Consider the following 24,635-nt stretch of genomic DNA (forward strand, 5'->3'; position numbering starts at 1 on the left):
TGTAGAAGCATTTGATATCCAGAAATTAAGAATGAAAGATGCTGAAATATAAGTGTCTTTTTCCTGATTTCATTTACATGCAACTAATTTCAAACATCACAGATTTATAACCTCAATCTAGCGTAGTATTGTAAATTGCATCACTATTGTTTAATTATATGTGAAGCCTTGCTTTGTTTATTAAAGTATTGAAAATAATTTATTTTTCTCTCTTTGTATGTTCCTAAAAAGCATCCCCTTCCTCTGTGGCACTTCTTCTTCTTCCCATGTCTTTAACACAAGGTCACATATAAGTGTTATTTAGAGATGATGTTGAAATGTATTTACAGTGTGTGTGTCTCACAGCTTATTTACTGTTGACTGTTTTCTTTCAGGAGCTGAGCTGGCATGCCTGAGTCTCCTCTGAGTCCCCCGGCAGCCCGTCAAACCGCAGCCAGCAGTCTCCTCAGCCACACACACGTCGGTGCAGGAGAGAGAGCAGCTAATGGGGACTCCTGCAGTCGAGTGAGCGCTGAAAACTGGCAGAGTCTCCACCGTAAACAGGTATCTTCATCCTCCTACTACTCCTCAACCTCCCACTCGTCCTCCACTTCTTCCTCCTCTTCATAAGTGGGAAATAGAACATTGTTAGGCAAACAGATGTCAAGAGTAATACCTGCTCCATATTGGACGTCCTCTGACAGGACAGCGTACCTGGAGCCTCTGTTGACAGTGGCAGAGATTTCATATGACATGTGATCCGGGCTGGGAGTTGACACGCAGAACTCTGTTTGTCCTTCATTATTAGTTTGTGAGTCAGAGCCAGGGAGAAGGAGCGATTGTCCACAGACCTAGGCCAAACAGATGCAAGTGAACGGCAAATAGGCATGACCCGACGTAATTTTATGGTTGTCTGTTGTGATTCCATCCTTGGGAATCTTAATCTACGAGGAACAATGAAACAACAGGATAATGAATGCCTGCTAAACGCTTTTTCCTTCAGTCTGTTTTCACGTCTTGTCAGTTTTGCTCTGCTCTTTTCTCTTAATTCACTTTCTAAACCTGGACAAGGCACACAACTTTTGACCCTACAGTATTTTAATAAACAATAATAGAAAAACCTGCCATTTTCCTTAGTAAAGGTTCTACTAGCCCTGGCTGAATTTCTAAGCATGTTATGTTTTTGTAATTTTCAATGACAATGTCATGATGCCACTGTTGCAGAGTGTGATTTAAGAATTTAAACATGATAATGAGTGTGATATTGAAGTTTTTCTAACTCCAAACTCTGAACATTTTTCCAATTGAGGCTATTTACAGTGAATATCAGTTCTCTCTTTTCACAAAAAATGAAGACATCCATCTGTAATGTATTTCTATTCTAACTGCAGCATCCAATCTGCACACAACGAATGGTTTTCTAATAATTTGTAAAGCATGATAATAGAGCCAGCTGTTCGTCAGTGCCTTACTGAACAAAAATATTCAGGAAAGTGTAAATCTACGGCTGCATGTAGCAATTGTTTTCTTTGTATATTAACAATTAATTAGTTTTCAGTATTTTGACAAACAATCAAATGACAATTTTTGATCAATACCTTTTCAGCAAATCACAAATGTGCTTTTTTTGTCTCACTTAAACTGAATTGAAAAAAAACATGCATAAGTTAGGAAATATGGTAAGTTAGGTGGTGCAAGAGATGATTTTTATTTAACACACAAGGTTTATTGGCTGGTGCACATACTGTAATGTTAATGAATTAGATGTTTTGTTTGTTTTGTCAAATTGACATTTGTTTTGGTTTTGTACATTTTGGAAAAGCCATTGCCACTGTACTGTTTTCCTCATGTTTAAAAAATACTTTTTTGTGTATCATGCAATGTACATTATTACATTTGCTTTGCCAATGTGTTTATTTTTCATTTAATTTCTATATTGTTTGAAACGTTCTAGTTTTTTTTATCAGTCTAGTCAAAACACAGGAGGTTACGTCAAAGGACTGATGACAAAAATGAATCCGTAGTCCCTGATGTGTTCCTCTTTCATTACATCGTACAAACCGCTGAGATATTACTCCAACATAAGGCTTCACTGAAACCAAAGCACATCAGGGAACAGCTGTTACACATATCTTTATATTGACTACCACCTCACATCTCTAGAAAAAACAGAATATTGTTCAAATAATAAATTACATATTTCCCTTAACAATCAATTGACAGAATAACCGTTTTTTTTTGCATTATTTGTAATTCATTTCTGAATTTGTAAGTGATGTTTCTTATTCATGGGGATTGCTGTTGCCTCTGTTTGACTACAATGGTGGACGATCACTCTGTTATTTGTCACTCAATCAGTCACAGTGCAGGTCAGTTATTATTCTGTGAGTGTTTGCCTTTATTAATACCCATACACTTCTATTAGGAGTCACAACAAGCATGCAATTGTGTTGCTAATTACCTGGTCAGCCTATCTCCCATCTCATTTAGGGTCAATGACACAATCCAGCATGATGATGTTCACAAAGGGTTGACAGCACTGTTTTGTAATTGGATTGGGGGAAAAAAATACTGTTTAACACCTGACACTTGCCTCCGTCTCACTCACTTGTACGCATGCCTTCACTCTGCCTGCCTCCTTCATCATCTTTGTATCCTCTTCTTCCTGAAGGTGTTTCTGGCGATGATGGCACCTCAGCAGATGCAGCAGCTCCTGTCCCCAAACCAGCTGCAGGCTCTGATCCACCAGAAGCAGCAGGCCCTTCTGCTACAGCAGGTACTATTACTTCTAATAATAACACATTGCATTCAGGCTTACTGAAATATAGCCTACCTGTGCAGGATACAATTTGAGTATTTGTTAAAAAACAAACATGTATTGCTGAAATTATTATAACTAAAGGAATCAATATAAAGTGCCCTATTAGTGTGTTGATGAGCTATAGTTTAGCAAAGTTGTCCTTAAATATAATTTGTATTATTACAATTTAAACAGTAATATAGTTTACTGTAAAAAGTTTTAACAGCTGAACAGCAAGCTAATATAGGCACAACAGCAGCAGTTAGCCAAGTAAATGTAGGTATACACATTTTCTAGGAAATAAGCTAGCTTACCCAACAACAAATACATGTTTTAAGAACATATTGTCTTGTTAAGCTAGAGCAGACATTTCAAACAATTCAGAAAATTCAGTTATTGAGTTTAGGTAAGTTGCTAATGTTACTGTTACATTAGCTAGGTACCATAGCTAGCATCAGCCTTCCAAGATAGCCGCTAAGCTACCGCACAGCTATCAAAGTAAACACGGCCCACTGAGGCAAAAATAAATAACAAATACGTTGGATTATATGTATATGTATTTTGGTTGACAATCATTTTAGCTATTTAGCCTGTTCGACCACTTTACCCACTGGCATTTAACTCAGTGATCATTGTTAAAGGTGGGGTAGGTAAGTTTGAGAAACCGGCTCGAGATACACTTTTTGTTATATTCCATGGAATGCTCTTAACATCCCGATAGCAATGAATATCTTAAGTGCTTTGACAAAAAATCCATTAAAAAATGTCATCTGTGGAAGCCGTAGTACTGTAAAAAGCACGACCAATCATTTTAGCCGGCCCGGCTAAAATAACTGGATGGCCTACCTGCCTGTCAGCCTTCCATCTGTGCACAAACTTATCTCGTGCCCTCATTGGTCATGTGCGCGTTCGTGTGTGTTGGAGGAGGGGCTCTATAAGGAAGTGGCAGATTTTTTCCGACTGTGTATTTTCAAATTCTAGCGATCTCGAGCTGGTTTCTCCAAAATTACCTACCCCACCTTTAATGTTGTTAATTAAACAACAAAACAAATATTAGGGAAATTGTGGTACGTTGTCAAAATAAAAAATGTGTTTTACATCAAGATCTAGGGATGCATAAATATGTTTAACTGTTGGTCACTTGTAATTAAAAAGTTTAGCACAGCTATATTTGACTGTTTTTGGATTTTGTTATGATATTCGGTTATAATCATTTTCCTTGACTGTTTCTCTAGCAACATTTGAAGGAGTTTTACAAGAAGCAACAACAGATTCATCTGCAGCTGCTTCAACAGAAGCCCAGCAAGAAAGTGGTGAAAGAGGTGAGCTGTTATTTGGGGTCTGTTTTTTATTTTTAATGTATTTATTTGTTTTACTGGTTTGGCACCAACGTTATTATAACACCCATCTTGGCGCAAAAGCTCTTCTGTAATTTCAATTGAATTTGTAAAATGTGTTAAAAAATGTCTGGTGTACATAGCCTGTAAGTGACACAAATAATGAACATTTAATATCTTATTTAATTGTACAAATTAGGAGAACATTTTTGTGTGCTTTGTCACTTGCTTTTGGGATTTTGGAATATTTGTATGTAATACAAGTAGAGGTATTTGTTAAAGGAAGCTTTTAAAGACGCAGTACAAGCCACTGATTTTAGCCCAGAATTAATACTCTGACAATTATCAAAGAGGGGAAAGTGTGAGCAGACTATCAAATGAATACTACACCTGAACTTTTGAAAGAACATCCATAACATTCATCTGTTTGCAACTCATATCAATATTCCAATTAGCCTACTATATATAGACTATTCTGCACTTTCTATTATATTCAATTTATTTTATCTACCTGTACTATTTTATCTGTTTTATTGTGTTGCACTGTTGGAGGAGCCTGTGACCTAAGATTTCCATTGTCATAACTCCACTGTAGCTATGCACAAATGACAATAAAAGCCTTGAAACTTGAAACTACTACCTCACTATTTTCTGAAATGTCTCTCTTCCTCCTGCAGCTCCCTGCTCAGCAGCTTGTGTTCCAGCAGCTCCTCCAGCTCCAGCAGCAGCAGCAGATCCTCCGGGCGCAGAGACCCGTCCTCTCCTCCGCTGCCCTCCCCCCAGGTCACTATGCTTCACCTCCCTCAGATTTAATTGTTTATTTCACACATGGCAGTTATTTTAAAACAAAACATGTACACTTTACAAAACATGTACACTTATACTGTTTTTTTATTTTATAGTGCATGGTGGAAAGGAGCAGGGAGAAGAAAATCATATTTTACCTGCCTCTTCTTACAAAAAAAAAAAGGGGAAAAAATGAAATAACCATTAAAAAGTAAAATAAAAGCAATATTCTCTCAGTCACAGTTGCTTACAAATACTGAAACATAAAACCAGAACACAATCAATAGTCAACTTCATACTGTCTAATTACGCTTTCTTTATACATTTTCTTAAACATAAAACATTTCTTACAGCCCTTTAAATCATTCGGCAAAGAATTCCACTTCATGTTAGATAAAGGAAATGTCAGCTGTTTTACTTTGACGTAATGCATGATTACATTTCCTGTACAGTCAATGTGTTTTTAGTGTTGAATGTCTGCAAATGTAAGGTTGAAATAGCACATAAGACTACTATAGTATGTTGTTTTATTTCACAAGGGCACAATAATACACTAACATGGACACGTATCTGATCAAATATTGTAAGTGAGTGCTCCACACAGGCAGATCTGTTTCTTGTTGATTTTACGATCAGTTGCATAACTGCACTAAACTCAAAAGAGACAGTGATGTAAGTGAAACCTACAAAAAGATGATTAATCTTGACTCATTTTCTAGCATTAATTATAGTTATTCCTAGATTACAGCGAAGAGGTTACATGAGGTCATGAAAGAGTTGATTTTTTGTATTTGTATTTATTTATAGAAGGACCATGCATACAAAAACATTAATCTCAGCAAAGAGAAGAGATGCAATATGCCAGATTATAGCTAATAGCTCATTTCCATCTGTGGTCCTCAGGCAGGTTCATAACAATCAATAAACAAATAATAACATTGCATGATCTCTATCAGTCAAACAATTTTAAAACCTGATTTAAGTACAGCTCAATAAATTAATACATAGTACACTTGAAATACACTTACATGATCTCGGTCACTCAAATAATTATAAAGCCTGATTTAAATAAAGGTTACGAACATAATACTTTGTATACTTCAAATACACTTAAATAAAATATCTAAGATATAGTATGACAATACAGTTCAAATAAAAAAAACTCAGATTACAGTGTAATTAATGTTGGCATGACTGGTTGCTTAAAATAAAAATGTTTGCACCATAAGAAAACGAGTTAAAATCAGTACAGATCTACCTGTTTCTGCCCTCAAACTGCTTTGAGATGGGAATCAGTAGAAACAGTGTTAATGTGGGGCAGAGATACAAAAAGAGGGAAGGTGTAAAAAGGAATAATTTTCTGTTTCCTCAATCAACATTGAAAACAAAACTCTCAAATGGAGAAATATCCAATATGTTTTTTTATGTTTTAGCAGGTTTCAGCCCTGCAGAGATGCTGCAGATATGGAAAGAGCTCACACATGGAATAACTGAAGATAAAATGACATCAAAGGCCGATCAGGACTCTTCTGCTTACAACATGATGTCAGCTAAAGTCACCGGGAGGCCGAGCGGTGACCAGCAGTCTGCTTCTCCTCGCAGCGCAGAATGGTAGGATTTCTCTCTTTGTGCTGTGAAGTGATTTTAAGAACTGATACCGCTTCTTTCTAAACATCAAACACTCGTCATCTGTAGACATTTTCTTTCTCTCGAGGTACGGGTGAGGAGCTGTTCTGCTTTCGCGGCAAAGCTTCACTGTTAATTCCCCACGGGACGATTTATTTGGTCTTGTTTGTTTGCTTTGTGTTCCACCACCTGAAGTGGTTCAGCAAAGAAAAAGTTTACATGACTACGTGTCCCAAAAATCAAAAGTAAATAGTTTTCCATTTGTTTTTCTGTGCTCCCCTCAACCTCTCTCTGTCATTTTCTGTCACCTGAAAATCAAAGAAAACATGTTTTGTTGCTGTAGTTTTTAATCATGATAATACTTTTAATCCAGTGCCGTCAAAGCTGATCGCGCTGCCACACACACTCTCTACGGGCACGGGGTGTGTAACTGGCCTGGATGTGAGTCGCTGTGTGAAAACGTCAGCCAGTTCATCAAGTAAGTTTATCCATTCCCAACGTATATCACCTTTCTGTGTTAAATATAAGGAATATTTCAGTAATAATCTATTCAGTATCAAATGATCAAATGGCTTAAAAAGTGGCTCTGGAAATTGAGTATCCCCAGATTTGTCATTAGATCCAATTTATGTCCAAATCCGAGCTATGAATTAACATTTCATAAAGGGATAAATCCATTTTCCATAAATCCTTTTTACACAATCAAACTAAAAGAGAGTCATTTCTGGCTACAACCATTATTTAGATAGAAATAAATAGATTTACTACTTGGCAAACAGGGAACACATTGTATTCATTGTGCAGAAAAGAGTATGTTGTTATTCTGATTTACAGAAGAGTATTTGGGGATTATAGAAATAATTTCAAAATGTGTTTTTTTATATATTTTTCTGAAAAACTGATGCCTATTTCAGGACACGAGAAGGCTTACATGGCAGTCAGCTTGGATTCAAATGTACTACAATGTAATTCAATTTTGTAAAAACACAAAACCATAATGTGTATTATCAAAACATTCAACTTTCTTAAAACCACTCAAACATAATCCATTTCTCTTCTGTTGATTCTGTTCAGTATGCGTCAAACAAATCTTCACTATCTTATATATTAAAGGGGCTCTGTTGTGCTTTTTGGGGTTTTCTCTTTCCTGGTGTGTTTTATATCCAGAGGAAGTTTCTCTCCCAAATACATTGGAAGAAATTGTAGCTCAAAATAACTGTTATCTCTGTGACGGAGCAATTGGAGTATATGATCCTGAGCAATGTGATTCTTTGTTGTTGAATATTCCTTTAACGTCACCCAAATGTGTTTCAGGCACATAGGCAGGGAGCACACTCTGGATGACAGGAGTACGGCGCAGTGCAGAGTCCAGATGCAGGTGGTGCAGCAACTTGAGCTCCAGGTAGGCACGAGTGCTGTGAAAATGTCCAACTACAGCACATGTTATAACTACTGTCTGCGCTAGTGGCTGTGCAAACCTGTGTTTATTATTATTATTACTGTTGATTTTTATTCCATATTTTATTCCTTCTATTCCATTCCATTGCAATATAAATACTGCTATATTGTACTATATTTTGTATTATTTTTAATATTTTTCTAGTTCTCTACCTGTGTTTTTAATTCTTGTTTTTATGCACCACGACACCAAGTCAAATTCCTTGTACGTGTAAACCTACCTGGTAATAAACCTATTTCTGATTCTGATTCTGATTCTGGGTAATACAGTTTAGTTTTTCATTATTTAAGAATTGTGTTATCTGATATTTATAGCAGACATATAAGTCTGACACACAGGAGTTTTCCCCAAATTCCACCACCCAAACACCTTGATGCTCCGGGTAAATATTCATGTAGTGTCCTCCCAACACCACCACCTCTCTGATGTTGTTTGACACAGTGAGAAAATGATATTTTTGATATGTGTTTGGTTCACAGCGTTCCATTTTTGACAACCTGTGTTCAGTGATTTTGAAGCGACACCGTCAACTCTGATTTTGCTCTCACAGCTCTGCAAAGAACGGGAGCGTCTGCGAGCGATGATGGCTCACCTGCATCTGCCATCTTTAGAGTCTCAGTCGATCTCTGCACCCCCGAGTCGCTGGTCGCCACAATCTGACACGGCCAATCACCCACACCTTCAGGTAGATCGGCTGTGTGAACAACAGAGGCAGAGTAAATGAGCCGTAAACTGAATGCACACAGAACTCCACATATGTAGTGGAGAACTGGAATAAATCATGTGTTTTTGGCTGCAACCTCATCTTTTGTAGCACTGATATGATACCGCCACCCTGTAATTGACCGTGGGAACTTTTACAGTTGGATGAGTTGCAAAAGTATGCATTTTCCTTGAAACAAATAAACATGGCTTAGGGTTCATCCGCATCAGATGAAGGACAGAAATATTTGAACCTAAGAAAAATGATTCCAGATCAGATCACAAATGCCTTTATTTTAAAAGTTTCCTCTTCTCCCGTGTTGTTAACTCTCAATTGACTTTTTCCTTTGTTGAGATCTCCACCTTTACTTTCCTTTCCTTCGGCTCCCAGCTGTTGGCACCAGATGGCTGCCTTTGTGTTTTCAGACAGCAGACATGCTCTCATAACGTGAAAGCTAATCAGATGTTAATCTTGCAAATATTGTGCCATAATCACAACACTCACCAAACAATTTCACCCTATAATTAACAATAATTGTCTCCCTTCTTCTTGCGATATTAGTGGAATCACCTCTGAGGAGGCGCATCAAATCGCTCTGTTACACTCAGCTGAACATCTCCCGCTCTGTTTTGTTTCTCCGTCAATCTTTCCACTCCGCTTGTTTCCTTTGTTAACTTGGATCTTCTGCTTGTGTCGCTCTCAGCTCAGTTCAGTTTCTGCCAGCGACAACCTGCCCTCGCTGAGCCCCTCGGACCCCCCCCAGTTGTGCCCTCGAACTCTGGCTCCTGTCAGTACTTCATTCCAGGGGAGTGAGGAAGATCTGACCAATCACACGTCCTGTGCTGGGGCTATAAGAATTCGCCATCACCCTTTGGTCTACTCCCTGTCCTCAGGTAAACAAAATACTCTAGTAATGTGTTCATACAGAAATAAAGACTTTATAGCACATTTTCCACTTTAAAATATTTGTCTTGTTTCAGAAAATGAATATGAGCTCTACAAGAACAATGATATCAGACCGCCTTTCACCTATGCAACACTGATAAGACAGGTACAGTTTGTAACGTTTATGAATGGAGAAAGAAGTGATATTTTCTTTACTTAACTTTAACCAATGTAAACACGTGACTTACACGTAATATATTATATTAGGTGTGGGTTGTGCGTTGGTGTTCGGATCAGGGGGTCACAGGTTCAAACCCCACTGCAGTCAGCATGTCGTTGTGTCCCTGGGCAAGACACTTCACCCCAAATTGTTCATGTGGGGATTGCCCACAGTATTGAGTATGTAAGTCGCTTTGGATAAAAGCGTCTAACAAGTGACATGTAATGTAATGTACTATTAAATATATCACATTTGTAGACTTATTGTATAATTTGCAATATAGATGCATGCAGATTTTTTGTATTCAATGGTACCTATGATGTGAAATCTGCCCTATCAGAGGCTTTTTCGATGCACAACCTCTCTCATGTTGATGGCCATGTCAGTTCATTCATTTGAATCAACTGTTTTTACGAATTGAAATTAATTGGCAACATTTTGATAATCATGTCAACTAAGTTACTTCTCAAGCCAAGATTCCCCTTGGATTAGTTTCTAAAATATTATAATTGTCTGGCTCTCATTGTAGACCATCATATAAAACGAATTATATTTAACTAATATCTCTTATTGACCAGAAAAAATAGGAATTTGACTTGAGCTTTGTGCTTTTTTCTGACATTTCTGACATCTAATGTTGGACTGGGTCGTATATTTATCATGAAAAGGCTCGGCAGATTAATTGATAATGAAAATAAACTTGATTAACAACACTGCACTTGTTTTGTGTCAGTTAGATGATTATTGGTCTTTTATCCTAAAAAAGTAAAGCCAGTTGATTCAGCAATAATTAAATAAAACGCCTGTATCTTTGCGAGTGTGCGACTGTCTCCTCCTTTCTTGGATAAGAATTGAAGAAGTGAGGTTTGTTACTTGATCCTGTCCTTATTTTTATTTTTGTATTCCCCTCCATCTACAGGCTATTATGGAAACATCCGACATGCAGCTGACCCTGAACGAGATTTACAACTGGTTCACGCGGATGTTTGCTTATTTCAGACGCAACGCTGCCACTTGGAAGGTATCGCACCCCGAGATAATTGACTCCCAGTGTGTGTCATACCTGATTTATGCAGCGTGTATTCAGTAATATGTGCTTCACTCTGATTTTCTCTGGATCAGAACGCGGTGCGCCACAACCTGAGCCTGCACAAGTGTTTTGTGCGTGTGGAGAATGTGAAAGGCGCCGTGTGGACGGTGGACGAGCTGGAGTACCAGAGGAGGAGATCCCAGAAGATCACAGGGTGGGTGACTTCCTGTTCATCACAGCACAGGCCTCAGGGCACCTGCATACACTTCAATGAGAATACAAAAACATTTAAGACATTTTCTAAATTCATCAGAACGAACATTTTAAACATTTTTTGAAGAAAACTCAAGGGTTTTTTCTCTTCTCTTCAACTATAACATGTTCTTCTTCTGCTTCTACTGGGTTTTAACATGGATCACTACAAAGATTGAATTAAAATAAGCTCAAGCTTGAACTGTAGGGTATTTATCCTGTGAATCAATGCTTGTAAAAGGCCTTTGTTTTGAGATAAAAAGCAGAAAATGAAGACAATATATTTTAGACCTTTTGTCATTAACAGAAATTGAGACTTTTTAAGTATTGACCTTCGTTGTGACAACACTGCATTGCTATCAGGGTCAACATTGACAGTAAAGTCCCGTGTGCTAACCCTAACCCTGTTTTCCCATAATAAACCTCAACAAATAATGACAAATTCTTTATAATGATGGCAGTTTCAACGCTCTTTCCTGATTGTTTATGCGACTGAATGATTTGTCATCATAAATGCCTCAAACTATCGCTGTTTACCAATGTTGAGTCTTACTGAATATACACAAGGCATTGATCTGCTTGCCAGGATTTAGACATGGATTGTGTCCATTATAAAACATGTTACCTTTATTATTCCACAGGAGTCCATCGCTGATTAAAAATGCGTCCTCCAACCTTGATTATGGGACCGTCGTGAATGGCAGCTTACAGGTGAGAGGATGTGTGAGCGTACAGATTCTGATTTACAGGAGTTTGATCGGGTTGAGGTTGAATATTTCTTATTCTTCTTTGTAGACGTCCCTGGCTGAGGGTTCACTGCCAGGATTCAAGGAGTGTGTCAGCAGAAACTCCAGGAGTGAAATACATGAGAACAAAACAATAAACAGCCACAATAAACACAACTTCTCTACAAGAGTCCAGCAGTGAGTTTTATATAACCTGTTAAACCTAAAAAAAAGGGATTGATGTGCTGCAATAATTGATTGACATGTCTTTGTTTTTTTACCTCCTGCAGGTCTCTTTTCCTTAAAGAAGAAGCGCTGAATCTGAACGAGGAAGAGTCTCTGATGCCAGCAGTTAATGCAGCCGGTCTGCAGCACGACGCGACTGAAGACGACGAAGAGCATTTGTTTGACCTTGAATGACAGAGAACGGTTTCAAAACAATCAGATTGCAAAGCAGAATAGGTTAGACTTCTTTGTACAGAAGTCAGAGGAGACCACAGTTTACATATTATACCATCTTTACGTCATGGTAGCCTTCAGTGTGTTGTGTCAGACAGCCTGAAGTTGTCAGCAAAATAAAACAATTTGATCAAATACACCTTGAAATAGAGATATTCTGAAATGTGGTCCATTATATGGCAGATATACACGATTCATACACATGAAACATGTTCTGTTTTTATTGATAAATCTGCAGCTATCCACTTTTACCTCTGACATTGTAGCCCTAAAGAAAAGGAAGTGAGTTATAGTGCCGTCTTTTTTCCGTGTTGGACTTTTTAAACCATTAGTTCAAAGATAAGATCAACACTTAAAGGTGGGGTAGGTAGTTCACTTCAGAAACACTTTGTGTTATATTCCATGGAATGCTCTTAACATCCCGATAGCAATGAATATCTTAAGTGCTTTGACAATAAATACATTAAAAAATGTCATCTGTGGAAGCCGTAGTACTGTAAAAAGCACGACCAATCATCTGAGCCGGCCCGGCTAAAATAACTGGATGGCCTACCTGCCTGTCAGCCTTCCATCTGTGCACAAACTTATCTCGTGCCCTCATTGGTCATGTGCGCATTCGTGTGTGTTGGAGGAGGGGCTCTGTAAGGAAGTCTGAAGGAAGGGGCAGATTTTTTTCGTCTGCGTACTTTCAAATTCTAGCGCACTCGAGCTGGTTTCTCCGTTCTTACCTACCCTACCTTTAAATGATCACAGTTAAAAATGAGATGTAATGTATTTAAAGGTGTAGAATTGGGTGGTTCCAAAGCTGTCTCATTTGGACTATCCATATTGGAAAAAATATGATCTTTTTGTTTTCAGACATGGCCAATAACGTGTATCATGACAAGCATCAGCGTAAATAGAGAATATAGAGAAAATGTACAGTCAGAAACTGGGAGTAGAGTTGGGAACCGATGGGTCGGAGAAATCATGTATTTTTAAGGGTCCAACTCTTTCATGTAAATGATTTATTCTAACGGTCAAAGCACTGATCTTTTTGTTATAACATGATGTACAGAGTTAATGTTTGGTCTCTGTGAGTAAGAGAGAAGACACGGATGTTTTTTGGTGACGGTTTTCTGTTTGTGAAATATTTGATAACACAGTGTGTGCTGTGGCTTCTCTCTGTTGTCTCATCAGTCTGCTGAAGGTGTTTTATCAATGTTACTTTTTTTTAAAGTGACCAAAGTCTTTTTGTCTCGTGTGTTTTCCTGTTTCTCTACATGCTACTTATGGAATAAAGATTGTGCCAAACATTCCACTTTTATACCATTTTGAGTGTTTACATTAGATGCTGTGCACAAACACCTCTCTGTATTCATATACATGTGTTTGTCTGTAACTGTATGTACAAAGTGTCTGATTACTATGTAATAAATATATCCAAACTTGTCACCGTGTCATTAAAGCTGTTAATGGTATCATTGTTTCACGTGAGATTAATGATGTTGAAAAAAACACATTTGAGTCAAAACTTTACATTAAGACCAACTTAAAATATCCTGCACGGTTTAGCTTTGTTACCCACAAGTACACTTTAATACCATACATTTTCTAACATGGCATGTTTACACCTGTGGGAGTGTAAAAGGGTATTTTACATGAAAAATGCATTTCAAAAAGTATATATTTTTGGATTGAAGTAGCAGGGTTATATTTTTCAGTCTGGCTAATTAAAACAAGAAGTAGTGAATGATTATGTCAAACTGAACTATGAGGATAATTCACAATATATATTTATATTCAGTAAATATGCTGTCCAATCCAAATCCTTCACAACATTGCTGCAACAAACAACTTTGAATATTATTTCAAACAATTATTATTCAATTCGTGTTTATGTAGTAAGCGTGAAAACATGAAAGTTACCTGTGATTTAGAAACATCTATGAATTAAATGAATTAAAAGTGCCATACATTCTAATACCTGCTTCAAATCAAAATGATTAACATTATCATATAAACATTGTTTTGTTAAATTCATGGTTGTTTGTCTTTTGATGATTACTGAAATTATATTTTAGGTTATCCTTACTTTTATCATTTGAAATACTATAATAATAACAAAATAAACCAAAGCATCACACCTTCTTCTCCTCCATGCAGGGAAGATGTTACGACAGAACAAAGGCCTCAGATGCTCAGCTCCTTGTTTTGACTAATGTCAGTAATTGTCTTTGCTGATAACGAGTTGTCTTTAAATTTGCTGTTCTCTCAGGGCTCCCTTTGATTTGCTGTCAGCCTATTAGATGACATTTCCTTCTGACTGCCTCTCCACGCTGCGTTCACTGACTGAAAGTTAGCATGGTGCGAGACAACTTCAACAGCTTCACTTATGTGTTGCTTTGATGTGCCGTAGACTCACGGTGAGGAGAGTCAACATCTCCTCAGCGCAGCTCTTCTGACAGCACTTAGTCAACAGCGCTCACAAAGGGCTGGTCTCTGTTCATCTCCTCCTCAGTGATGATGATGATGATGATGATGCTGTCACCAGCTGTCCTGTCTTCATCAACTCCTCCTCTGTGGGAATCAAGGTTTTTACATACACAGATGTTTTTTATGTCACCAACTTTAATTTAATTAATATTATATATAATATTAATGGTTGGATTTTCTTTACGAATGGCTCAGAATGAATGATTGATTGATACTGTGCTCTCACACGGCGTACTTAACAATAAATAATAGGGGTGTAGATACATGAGAATATATTTATATTTACAGCATCTCAATGGCATCAGTTATAACATAGTTAATTAGTTATATAATTAGAGTATGGAAACTCAAAATATTGAGGAAGGACATAAAATAGCCTAAAATTATGTTTTTTTTATGCCAAACAATTATATTTAAAGGTCCCATGTCATGGCCATTTCTACTGATCATAATTCCATTGTTGAGGTATCCTAAAATACATGGATATTGTGCAATTTTCCAAACTCACATTGGTTTCTCATACAGCATCTCTGTATAGTATGTGTATTCACTCTCTGTCCTAAACGGCTTGTTTGAGCTCCTGCCCCCCGCCCCCTCCCTGTGAGCCCAGTGGCCGTCTGTGAGACAGCGAGACACATCGAAACCCAGCCCCAAACACACACACACCCGCAGCCTGGCTGGGAGTTTGTGTGTGTGCCCAGGCTGAGTTCTGCGGTGTCTCGCTGCCTCGCCGACCCCCCACACCAGTGAGCCAGCTCACAGTGTCCCGCTCCTCGCAGCAGCGAGCCTCGCAACGTCCCGTCGAGTGTGTGTGTGTGAGGAAGTCCGCGGATTGGTCCAAACGTAACGGCTCTGTAGACGTAACGTAACGGCTCCGCATATTGGTCCATGTGGACCAATCTGCAGAGCCGTTACGTTACGTTACGTTACGTCACTATACCCGAAATACGTCACTATACCCAAGAAGTAAACAATGGAAAAAGAGAAATCCCCAACGAGGCGATCTGGGGCAGCATAGACAGGTCTTTTCTGTGTTAGAGTTTTACTCGCTACAGGGTGTACTTTGAGGGTTTGTGACTCTGCAGACCGTTTACATGCATACAAACCTTCATCAGAATACCTTTATTAGTCCCACAGAGGGGAAATGTGCAGACAAGGGGAGGGGTAATAACCAGAAAAGCATGACATGGGACCTTTAATACAACGCAAAGCATTACTTGTCCTAGGGGATTTGTAAGTCAATTAGCATAATTCCAGGATAGGCTAATTGTGCACATTATGATACGATATGATAATCTTAATGATAATTCAAATATAATAATCAAGTCTGTCCATTTCTGTGCATTAATAGTCCTTATTCTGAAAATATGTATACACATACAGTATGTCATTTGAAAGTAAAGAGAATCACATGATTTAATAACTTGGTTTTTTTGGTTGTTTGTTTTGTACATGATATGTTTAATCCAGAAATGTCTTTACATTTTCAAGTTATAATATGAGGCTGTATCTTCTTATGCCATGTGGGTTGGACCAGATGTTTGAATAAAGGTAAAATGAATAATAAACCATTACTTTTAGCATGAATTATAATTTCACAGAGCAATCCTTGTTTGCATAGTTTTGTATGTGTGTGTGTGTGAATTAGAGGGTGAGTGGGCCTGCATACATACAGTTTTCAGCTGACACACTTATGGGGTATGTGTCTCCATTGTGTTAGGTGACTAAAAGCAGAACAGAGAAGGCAACCTGGAGTCACACCAACAGACCTCAGAGCGGACACTCAGGGATCGGCTGAGAAAAGGGATTGTAATTAAGTTCCTGAACAACAATACACAAACAAACACACACACACACACACACAGATTGAGAACAGCTCACAGTCTCCTGAGCGGTGACTCAGCCGGCATGTTGGGTGTTGTTGGAGGTTTCCTGACCTCCCGGACGGTGCTGACAGAAGCAGGACGATGCACAGGGAGAACGGTTATAAACAGGGAAACAGAGATTAGAGCAGGATGAGTATCAGATATGTTATCTGGGGACCAAGTACCTGAGGACGGGACGGAGGAGCAGAGCAACCCAACTAAAGGCAAGTACTTCTGACAAGCTCTAAAACAAGCATTTTTCTTTAAACATGCACACTTTTGCTCCACTAGTTATTGTTTTGCTTAAACTTAAGAAAAAATAGATGTTATTTATAGTGTTGTAGTCAGAGCTACTCTTTATCTGTAAAGTTTACCATTTTCATCCCAAAGATATTTAAACTTTTCAGTGTCGCTGAAAAAACATCCCACTAGGCAGGGTGTTAAAAACCAAGAAACACAATATAAGAATTACAGAACCATCTTAGTTAATTATTTAAAGTTGAGAAGGCAGGGTTACTCAGAACATATTATATAAAGTAGTGATTTGAATAAATGACTACCGGGACAATAAAAGCAAATTGTTCTGAAATGTACAGCCTTTTTATGTTGGTGTGGTCATTGGAGTACCTTTTGAAAACTTAGCAGCTAACATGACTTTCTTCTGATGATTCTCAAGGCAGTGCGTCTTTAAAATCAGTGGAGGAAACCCTTCCAGCACGGGACCCTGTGAGCAGAGGAAACACCACCCCCCCTGACCTCATCCGCAGTAAGTGGAAACTGTGAGACCGTAGACTAGAGCAAACAATACAGCGAGGAAAAACTGACTCTACCAAAACACCTGGAGAAAGTGATGGGTGCAAAACAAGGATGTTCATTGAAAAACTGATAACAACTTACCAGTCTGTTTCTACTACTAAAGACCAGATTGATCACAGATGAAATTGGCTTTGTGATGATGTTGACAGACCACGTCCCCTCTCTGTGCCCAGCCCAGCCTCAGCCCGCTGCAGCCCTAGGAGCCGAGGCCTCACAGGAGGGGGCGGGGCTTAAGAGGCCTCAGTGTGACTTCCAGAAGCCCACCTGCCCACGATGTGGCCTCACAGCCGCGGACCACCGGCTGCCCCGCTCCTCCACAGACCCCCGGCGGCCCCCCCCCTCCCGGCTGCAGGGCCGGTCGGTGCACAGCGGGGGCAGCAGGAGGAGCGGGGGGGCAGGATCACATCCCCCCACTGCTACTCCTGCTGGTGAGTGCAATAATGTGCCTTATTTACTTACCGTTTTTAATCGGACTGGATGATCTACAAATTGATAATAGATACATTGTCACATTTATCTTGATAACACTATTAACTAAATACTTTTTATTACCTCAGTGCACACGATTTATGTTCTTTATCTGTTTGCAACTTACATATATCAATATTCCAATTACTTGTATATAGACTATTCTGCACTTTTTCTATTATATTTTATTTACTTGCACTATCATCTGTGTTATTGTGTTGCACTGTTGGAGGAGCCTGTGACCTAAGATTGTCATAACTACACTGTAGCTATGTACACATGGCAATACAAGCCTTGCATCTTATCTTTCTTTTATATATACTTTTATACAATTACAGAACATATTTCACCTATTCATCATCTAGCCTTATGAGAGAATGTGTAACAATGAGAGGGTTTCAACAATTGTGTAAAGCATTGAATTGATTTGTATGTTTTTAAATATTGACTGACTATATTTTGCACATTTTTGCACACGTCTGCACAGATCTCCACTTTAAAATACAATACACTGTAGTTTGCCATACAGTATATTGTCAGATATTCATTGTCCTAAGTGTTTTAGTTTTTTAGCTTTTAAGGTTCTTATATTTACATTTTAATTTGGTGTAAATACTTGTCTTGATTCTCTTTTAATACTAAACAGTTTCTTCAAATTACTTATTTGTATTAAAGGTGGGGTAGGTAATTCACTTCAGAAACACTTTTTATTATATTCCATGGAATGCTCTTAACATCCCGATAGCAATGAATACATTAAATGCTTTGACAATATCAAAAGTTCATCTGTGGAAGCCGTGGCGCTGTAAAAAGCACGACCAATCATCTGAGCCGGCCCGGCTAAAATAACTGGATGGCCTACCTGCCTGTCAGCCTTCCATCTCGTGCACAAACTTATCTCGTGCCCTCATTGGTCATGTGCACGTTCGTGTGTGTTGGAGGAGGGGCTCTGTAAGGAAGTCTGAAGGAAGGGGCAGATTTTTTACTTATTATCTTTATATTTTTGACCTACTATTGCTACTTATTTTCATAGATTGATTATGTTAGCACCACCAGACACCAAAGCAAATTCCTTGTACGGGTAAACATACCAGGCAATAAACTTGATTCTGATTCTAAAGACAATCTTGGTGTAAAAAGTTTCCCTTGAACACTTTCAAACTATTGCACTTTCTTCCAGTTGTATCAAAGCGTGCGGTGGGCCACTCCTTGTTTATCCTTGTGTTCATGTTGTTATCTCTATGAAGTTATGCATTAAATCAATACAGTATCCACACACATTATTCCTTTTTCATCTGAAAACACATATATAGATATTAGCATAAGTTATGTGCGGGGGTGGATAATTTGAGCGGCTAAGCAGGAAAACGCTGAACCCCACTCCCCAGGGAATACTGCCATCGGCTTTTCATTTACTTCCTTGAGTAAACAGGATAAAACAGCTCCATTTGCATGAGCTCACTCACTCTCTGGTCCTTGTGAGGATGAAAACCGAAGCTGAGTAACAATACAACAGTGAGGATCGCGAGAGACGCACCGCAACACACCAGTGGGGTTAATATATGCAATTTCATCTGCACCTAATTTGGGCGGGAGAGCAATTATCTTGTGACAGCTTCTTCCTCGTTGTTGTTCATCACTGGCAGCCTCCGTGGCCTTTCTGATTTTCCCCCGAGGACTGAACGAAGCTCTGTGATTAAGTAAACACAATCACACTTGATCACTGCAGCAGAGTAGTTTCTCTTTTAAGTCGTAGCTGGCACGACAAATAAACATGCAAGAGATTAATTTAGGGTTAATAGAGTCGTTAATCCCTGTTTCTGATGGGGTCTGACAGGCTTTTAGAACACACAGCAGCTCTCTCGTGACCTCAGATGTGATATTTGTAGGTAAATCAGTTCTCTGTCTCATTTTCTCTCAGCCACAGACTCCTGTTTACAGCTGCTGTTGGCGTGTTTGTCGTGCCAGTGCTCAGTGCTGATCCTGGGTCTGTTGGAGGCCTGCTCCTCCTGCCTGCACACCTTCTGCGCCTCCTGCTGCCACGCCTGCGCCCGCTGCTGCTCGGCCATCCAGGAGGCGCCGGTGGAGGAGCTGAACTGCCACGCCCACTGCCACTCGGTGATGTTCGAGTCCTGCTGCGAGCCCACCGAGTTTCTCGAGTTCTGTCTGGAGTGCTGCGACATCTGCCATCGCAGCTAGGACGCCTGAGGACTTGTATATAAGACATTAAAGCCAATGTGGGATTTCTCACTGCAACGAAAATTCAATGGAGCCCTTCAAGTTGTAAAAAAACACAATCACCAATTTATCTACTAATTGTTCTTACACCAAATGCTGCTAAAATGAAACTTTTAACAGTCACTTAGTCTTCAGTCTAAAGACGGAAGATTTAACTTGGGTGATTCACTCTCTTCTTCAGTAAAGGGAATTGTAAGTACAAAAATTCACATATTTGTGTTATTATGTTTTTTTAAATTTGCGTTCAGTATTGAGCTGGAGCTTTAGCGATTAGCTTGACCTAGCATAACATTTCAGAGTAGGCCTAATAAAATAACAAATCCAACTCCCAACACCTTAAGCTCGGAAATTAGCGTATTGTGTTTATTTGAGCCATACAACAACAGAACTGAATTATATATATTTACCAGACTGCCTGTTTCCAATGCTTCCAGTCTCTATGCTAAGCTAGCCTAATCACCTCCAACTCCATATTTAACATGAATAGTTTGACATTTTGGGAAATATGTGAAATCAGTTTGCAGAGAGTAGGCTAGGATAAGGAAGCGTGATAGCAATCTTACTTCACCATTAAATATGAAGCTACATCTGGGTAACAGGTAAGCTGTCAACCTATTTTTTTAAAGCTAACTTCCTCCCGACCCCGACCGGTGTTAATGTGCTTATCGAACTCTCTGCAAGAGGGTGCAAAAATATTGTATATTCAAAACATTTTCTTTATCATCTGTGCATCTGTGTATTCTCAGATCATTGTCAACACAAGCACTATAGATATATCATTTATGTCCTGGTTGTGTTTGTGGAAAATAGATTCAAGGACCATTTGAAATATTCAAATACATGTGTCAAGGTCATTTGTCCTGCGTTTAAAATCTCCTTGGTAAGCAATGGTGATTAACATTGAAGCCAGCGTTAGAGTCATAAATACTGGAGTGTTGTTGTCTCTGATCACATGGCTGCACCTCAGAATGGTCATGCTACAGTAGACTATATGCGACAAATACAAGACATAGTTAATTAATATGAACAGCAGTCAATGAGGTATTTGTCAAACGGATTAAACACAATAAAGCTTAAGGGCTTACTGTGGATACAATATTCAGGTTATATTCTTCAGAAAAAAAGTGTTTTGTTTGTACATCAAGTTGCATTTAATGAATTTGACCCGGGAAGACCCTGAACGAGAGGGGTTGACCTCTTTGCTCAGTTTTGTTCGGGTTCTTATGTTATCAGATCGCAGGTTTGACTTCTCCCTGCGCAGCTCTTTGCAGCTGAGGAACAAGGCGACAGAAAACGTGTCAGCACTCTCTTGAATCCCTTTTCATATTTGTCACATAAAGCACTTAGAACATAAAAGGATGCTTATTCTCTCCAGATGTTGGAAGATTGAAGCCGGCTCCTTTAAAGTCGCCGTGAGAGATGACAGCAGAGAGGCAGAGTAAACAGCCAAAAATAAAACAAAGCGGCGATAAAGACGACGCTGTCAATCTGTCCGGGCGAGCCAAGAGGCTCATTTAAATCATGTTAGAGCGAGTAAATCGAATTTAAGTATCTCTTTTGCCCACAACACATTTGGATTCTGCTGGTGACAAGAAACAGCGCTGACGTCCAATTTAGAGCATGGCGAGCACACAGCAACAAATAAACACTCAGGTTTGTTCCACTTGTCCCCCTCAATTTGTTTTACCCTTTCCCCGCCGCTGATGTCTACTGCCACAGATAACAAACAGCGGATAGTGTCAGAGTCAATTCAGAACCTATATGTTAAAGATGGATGTATGTATTTGCAGTAAAATGTTGATTTCAAAACAAAACGATGATACGTAAGTGACAGGACATCACTTTCCATTTTATTGTGGTAAAACAAAAACAATAAAAGAGCCTATTAGTTACTAGAAACTGAGAAAATGTTGGTTTGTTATTGATTCGACCAAATAACCCAACTGCTTTGTTGATAGATAAATCAATTCAGTACATTTTTAATTTAAAACAGTTCACCTTCCTATTGTCAACATGTGTTGCTTTTTTCTGTATACTGTATTATGGGACAATGCATGAATTTATCTTCAGTACGTCTTTACATTTGAGATAATAATTTGTAAATGTAAAACCAATTAGCAGACAAATTAATAATGAATAATACAAATCCTTAGTTTCAACCTTATGTACTTTTAAAAAATAATAAAAAAATAAAAAAACTTGATATTGAAGTATACATTATTGAATTAGGTTACGAGTTTTGAAAAACATTTTAAAAGAAAATAATGTATTATTAATAATTAATATTAATGACGAGACATCTTAGCTAGTATCTGAACTTCCCCATGTATAGTTTTGTTGGTAAATTGGTATGTTTTAAAAGTGTTTGGCATGTTATATTAGATTTTTCACAATTAAAAACATTTAATTGCTTAGTGTTTTTGGCGATTCAAGTCTTTTTTGGGCCAACAAAAAGTATTTGAAACACTAACTACAATAGTCGCCTAATATAGCCCATCACGCTGGGAAATATGATTTAAGTTTAAATGACCAGTGAGGTGAATAAATAAAGATAACATTTTGGTTTGTGGTCGACATTTCTGTCAACTGCATCTTTTTGATACGGCTTTAAACATGTCTGACTGTTCTTATATTGTTATTTAGTGTCATGCTTTCATTGGGCGTCAGTCAGAGTATGTGAGATGCACATTGGTACCATGGCAGTGATATTTATAAATAAAGTGGCCTGTTTAGTTGACAAACCGACACCTTGTTTTTTCTCATCAGTTGTCGGACTGGCAGTCTGAGATAAGAGGACTGGGCATCACTGATGATTATGACCCACCCAGTGAGGAGCCGTTTGTTTTAAACCTGAGCTGCTTTTCAAAAACAACCCTTTCAACACTTTTCTTTATTCAGCATCTGTCTATTTGTATTCTCTCCCGCCTCCAAAGCTTCATGACAACAGTTGTAACCTCCTCAATCAAAACACGGTTTACGTGTAGTGTATGAAGTGGCGTCTATTGAAAGAAAAAAAGGGGAAATAATAACACCTAATAGTCAGTCTGTCAGATGTGCCCATCTTCTGTAAAGGAAACAAAAATAAATGTAACCAGATTTGAATATCTAACATTTGAGTCTGACGCAGAGAGGACGGATCAAAGGGAAGAGAGACACACCAGAGGGGGGCAATCATAAACACATTGTCTCATTTTAATAAGTGAGGGGAATGCTTTCTAAACCAGCGCATATCATCGATGTGTTTTGGAGTGCGAGAGGAAGGGGGGGTAAAGTGAAGTACATCAAAACATAGCTAATGAGGGCTGGGTTAAAAATGGCTGTGCATGAAATATTGATGGCAGGATACCTGGAATCTAAAGAATGTTCTGCACACAATAACAGGGTCACTTCTAAACATATACTTTTCTTCCACAGCTCAAAACGATTTAATAAGCAAATATTGTACTGTTATTTCATCAAACTCACCTGTTCAGTCAGATCCTCGGTAATCTATAGATTTTCACTTGTGTAAAAAGCTTTTGTTTCAGTTCATTTAAGACGTGTTGTAAATTATTGACTGTATTTTTATTTTAGTAATGTAATATTTGTATAATAAGTAACATCTTTAATAATCAGACATGCATGTTTTAACATTTATTATAGTGGAGATAGTCCAGTATTAGTAGTTATTATGCTTAATGGCAGGGAAGGATCACTTTGGAAATATATAGTGCTGTTGTTTTAGATATCACTTTTTCTATCCAATGTCATGATTCAATTAAAGTTTGTTTTAATTCATCTTTAAAGTGTATTTAAAGGTCCCATGGCATGGCCATTTCTACTGATCATAATTCCATTGTTGAGGTATACTACAATAAATGTATATTGTGCAATTTTCCAAACTCACATTGGTTTCTCATACAGCATCTCTGTATAGTATGTGTATTCACTCTCTGTCCTAAACGGCTTGTTGGAGCTCCTGCCCCCCCTCCCTGTGAGCCCAGTGGCCGTCTGCGAGACAGCGAGACACAGCGAAAGCCCAGCCCCAAACACACACACAAACACACACCCACCCGCAGCCTGGCTGGGAGTTTGTGTGTGTGCCCAGGCTGAGTTCCGCGGTGTCTCGCTGTCTCGCCGACCTCACACCAGTGAGCCAGCTTACAGTGTCCTGTTCCTCACAGCAGCGAGCCTCGCAACGTCCCGCCGAGTGTGTGTGTGTGTGTGAGGAAGTCTGCGGATTGGTCCAAACGTAACGGCTCCGCGGATTGGCCCATTTGGACCAATCTGCGGAGCCGTTACTTTACGTACTATACCCGAAATACGTCACTATACCCAAGAAGTAAACAATGGAAAAAGAGAAATCTCCAACGAGGCGTTCTGGGGCAGCATAGACAGGTCTTTTCTGTGTTAGAGTTTTACTCGCTACAGGGTGTACTTTGAGGGTTTGTGACTGTGCAGACCGTTTACATGCATAAAAACCTTCATAACACACAAGGGGACGGGTAATAACCAGAAAAGCATGACATGGGC

The 24,635-nt window shown here is 38.7% G+C and overlaps 2 protein-coding genes across 2 annotated transcripts; both read left to right on the top strand.

Annotated features, from left to right (window-relative positions):
- The first annotated feature begins 387 nt into the window (after nt 1–387).
- On the top strand, nt 388–12,222 carry LOC117497485 (forkhead box protein P2-like). Its single transcript, XM_034149482.1, has 15 exons — nt 388–543; nt 2,651–2,755; nt 4,015–4,101; nt 4,794–4,899; nt 6,336–6,513; nt 6,902–7,006; nt 7,843–7,930; nt 8,538–8,672; nt 9,394–9,583; nt 9,671–9,741; nt 10,715–10,816; nt 10,918–11,039; nt 11,719–11,788; nt 11,873–12,000; nt 12,093–12,222. The coding sequence occupies exons 1-15, from the start codon at nt 388–390 to the stop codon at nt 12,220–12,222; spliced, it is 1,773 nt and encodes a 590-aa protein (XP_034005373.1).
- Nucleotides 12,223–16,764: 4,542 nt separating this feature from the next.
- Nucleotides 16,765–20,084, top strand: LOC117497456 (myoD family inhibitor domain-containing protein-like). The gene is made up of 4 exons (XM_034149443.1): nt 16,765–16,825; nt 17,278–17,367; nt 17,591–17,845; nt 19,807–20,084. The coding sequence occupies exons 1-4, from the start codon at nt 16,765–16,767 to the stop codon at nt 20,082–20,084; spliced, it is 684 nt and encodes a 227-aa protein (XP_034005334.1).
- Nucleotides 20,085–24,635: the final 4,551 nt, after the last annotated feature.

This window comes from Trematomus bernacchii, unplaced genomic scaffold, assembly GCF_902827165.1.
Source record: "Trematomus bernacchii unplaced genomic scaffold, fTreBer1.1, whole genome shotgun sequence".
Lineage (NCBI taxonomy): Eukaryota > Metazoa > Chordata > Actinopteri > Perciformes > Nototheniidae > Trematomus > Trematomus bernacchii.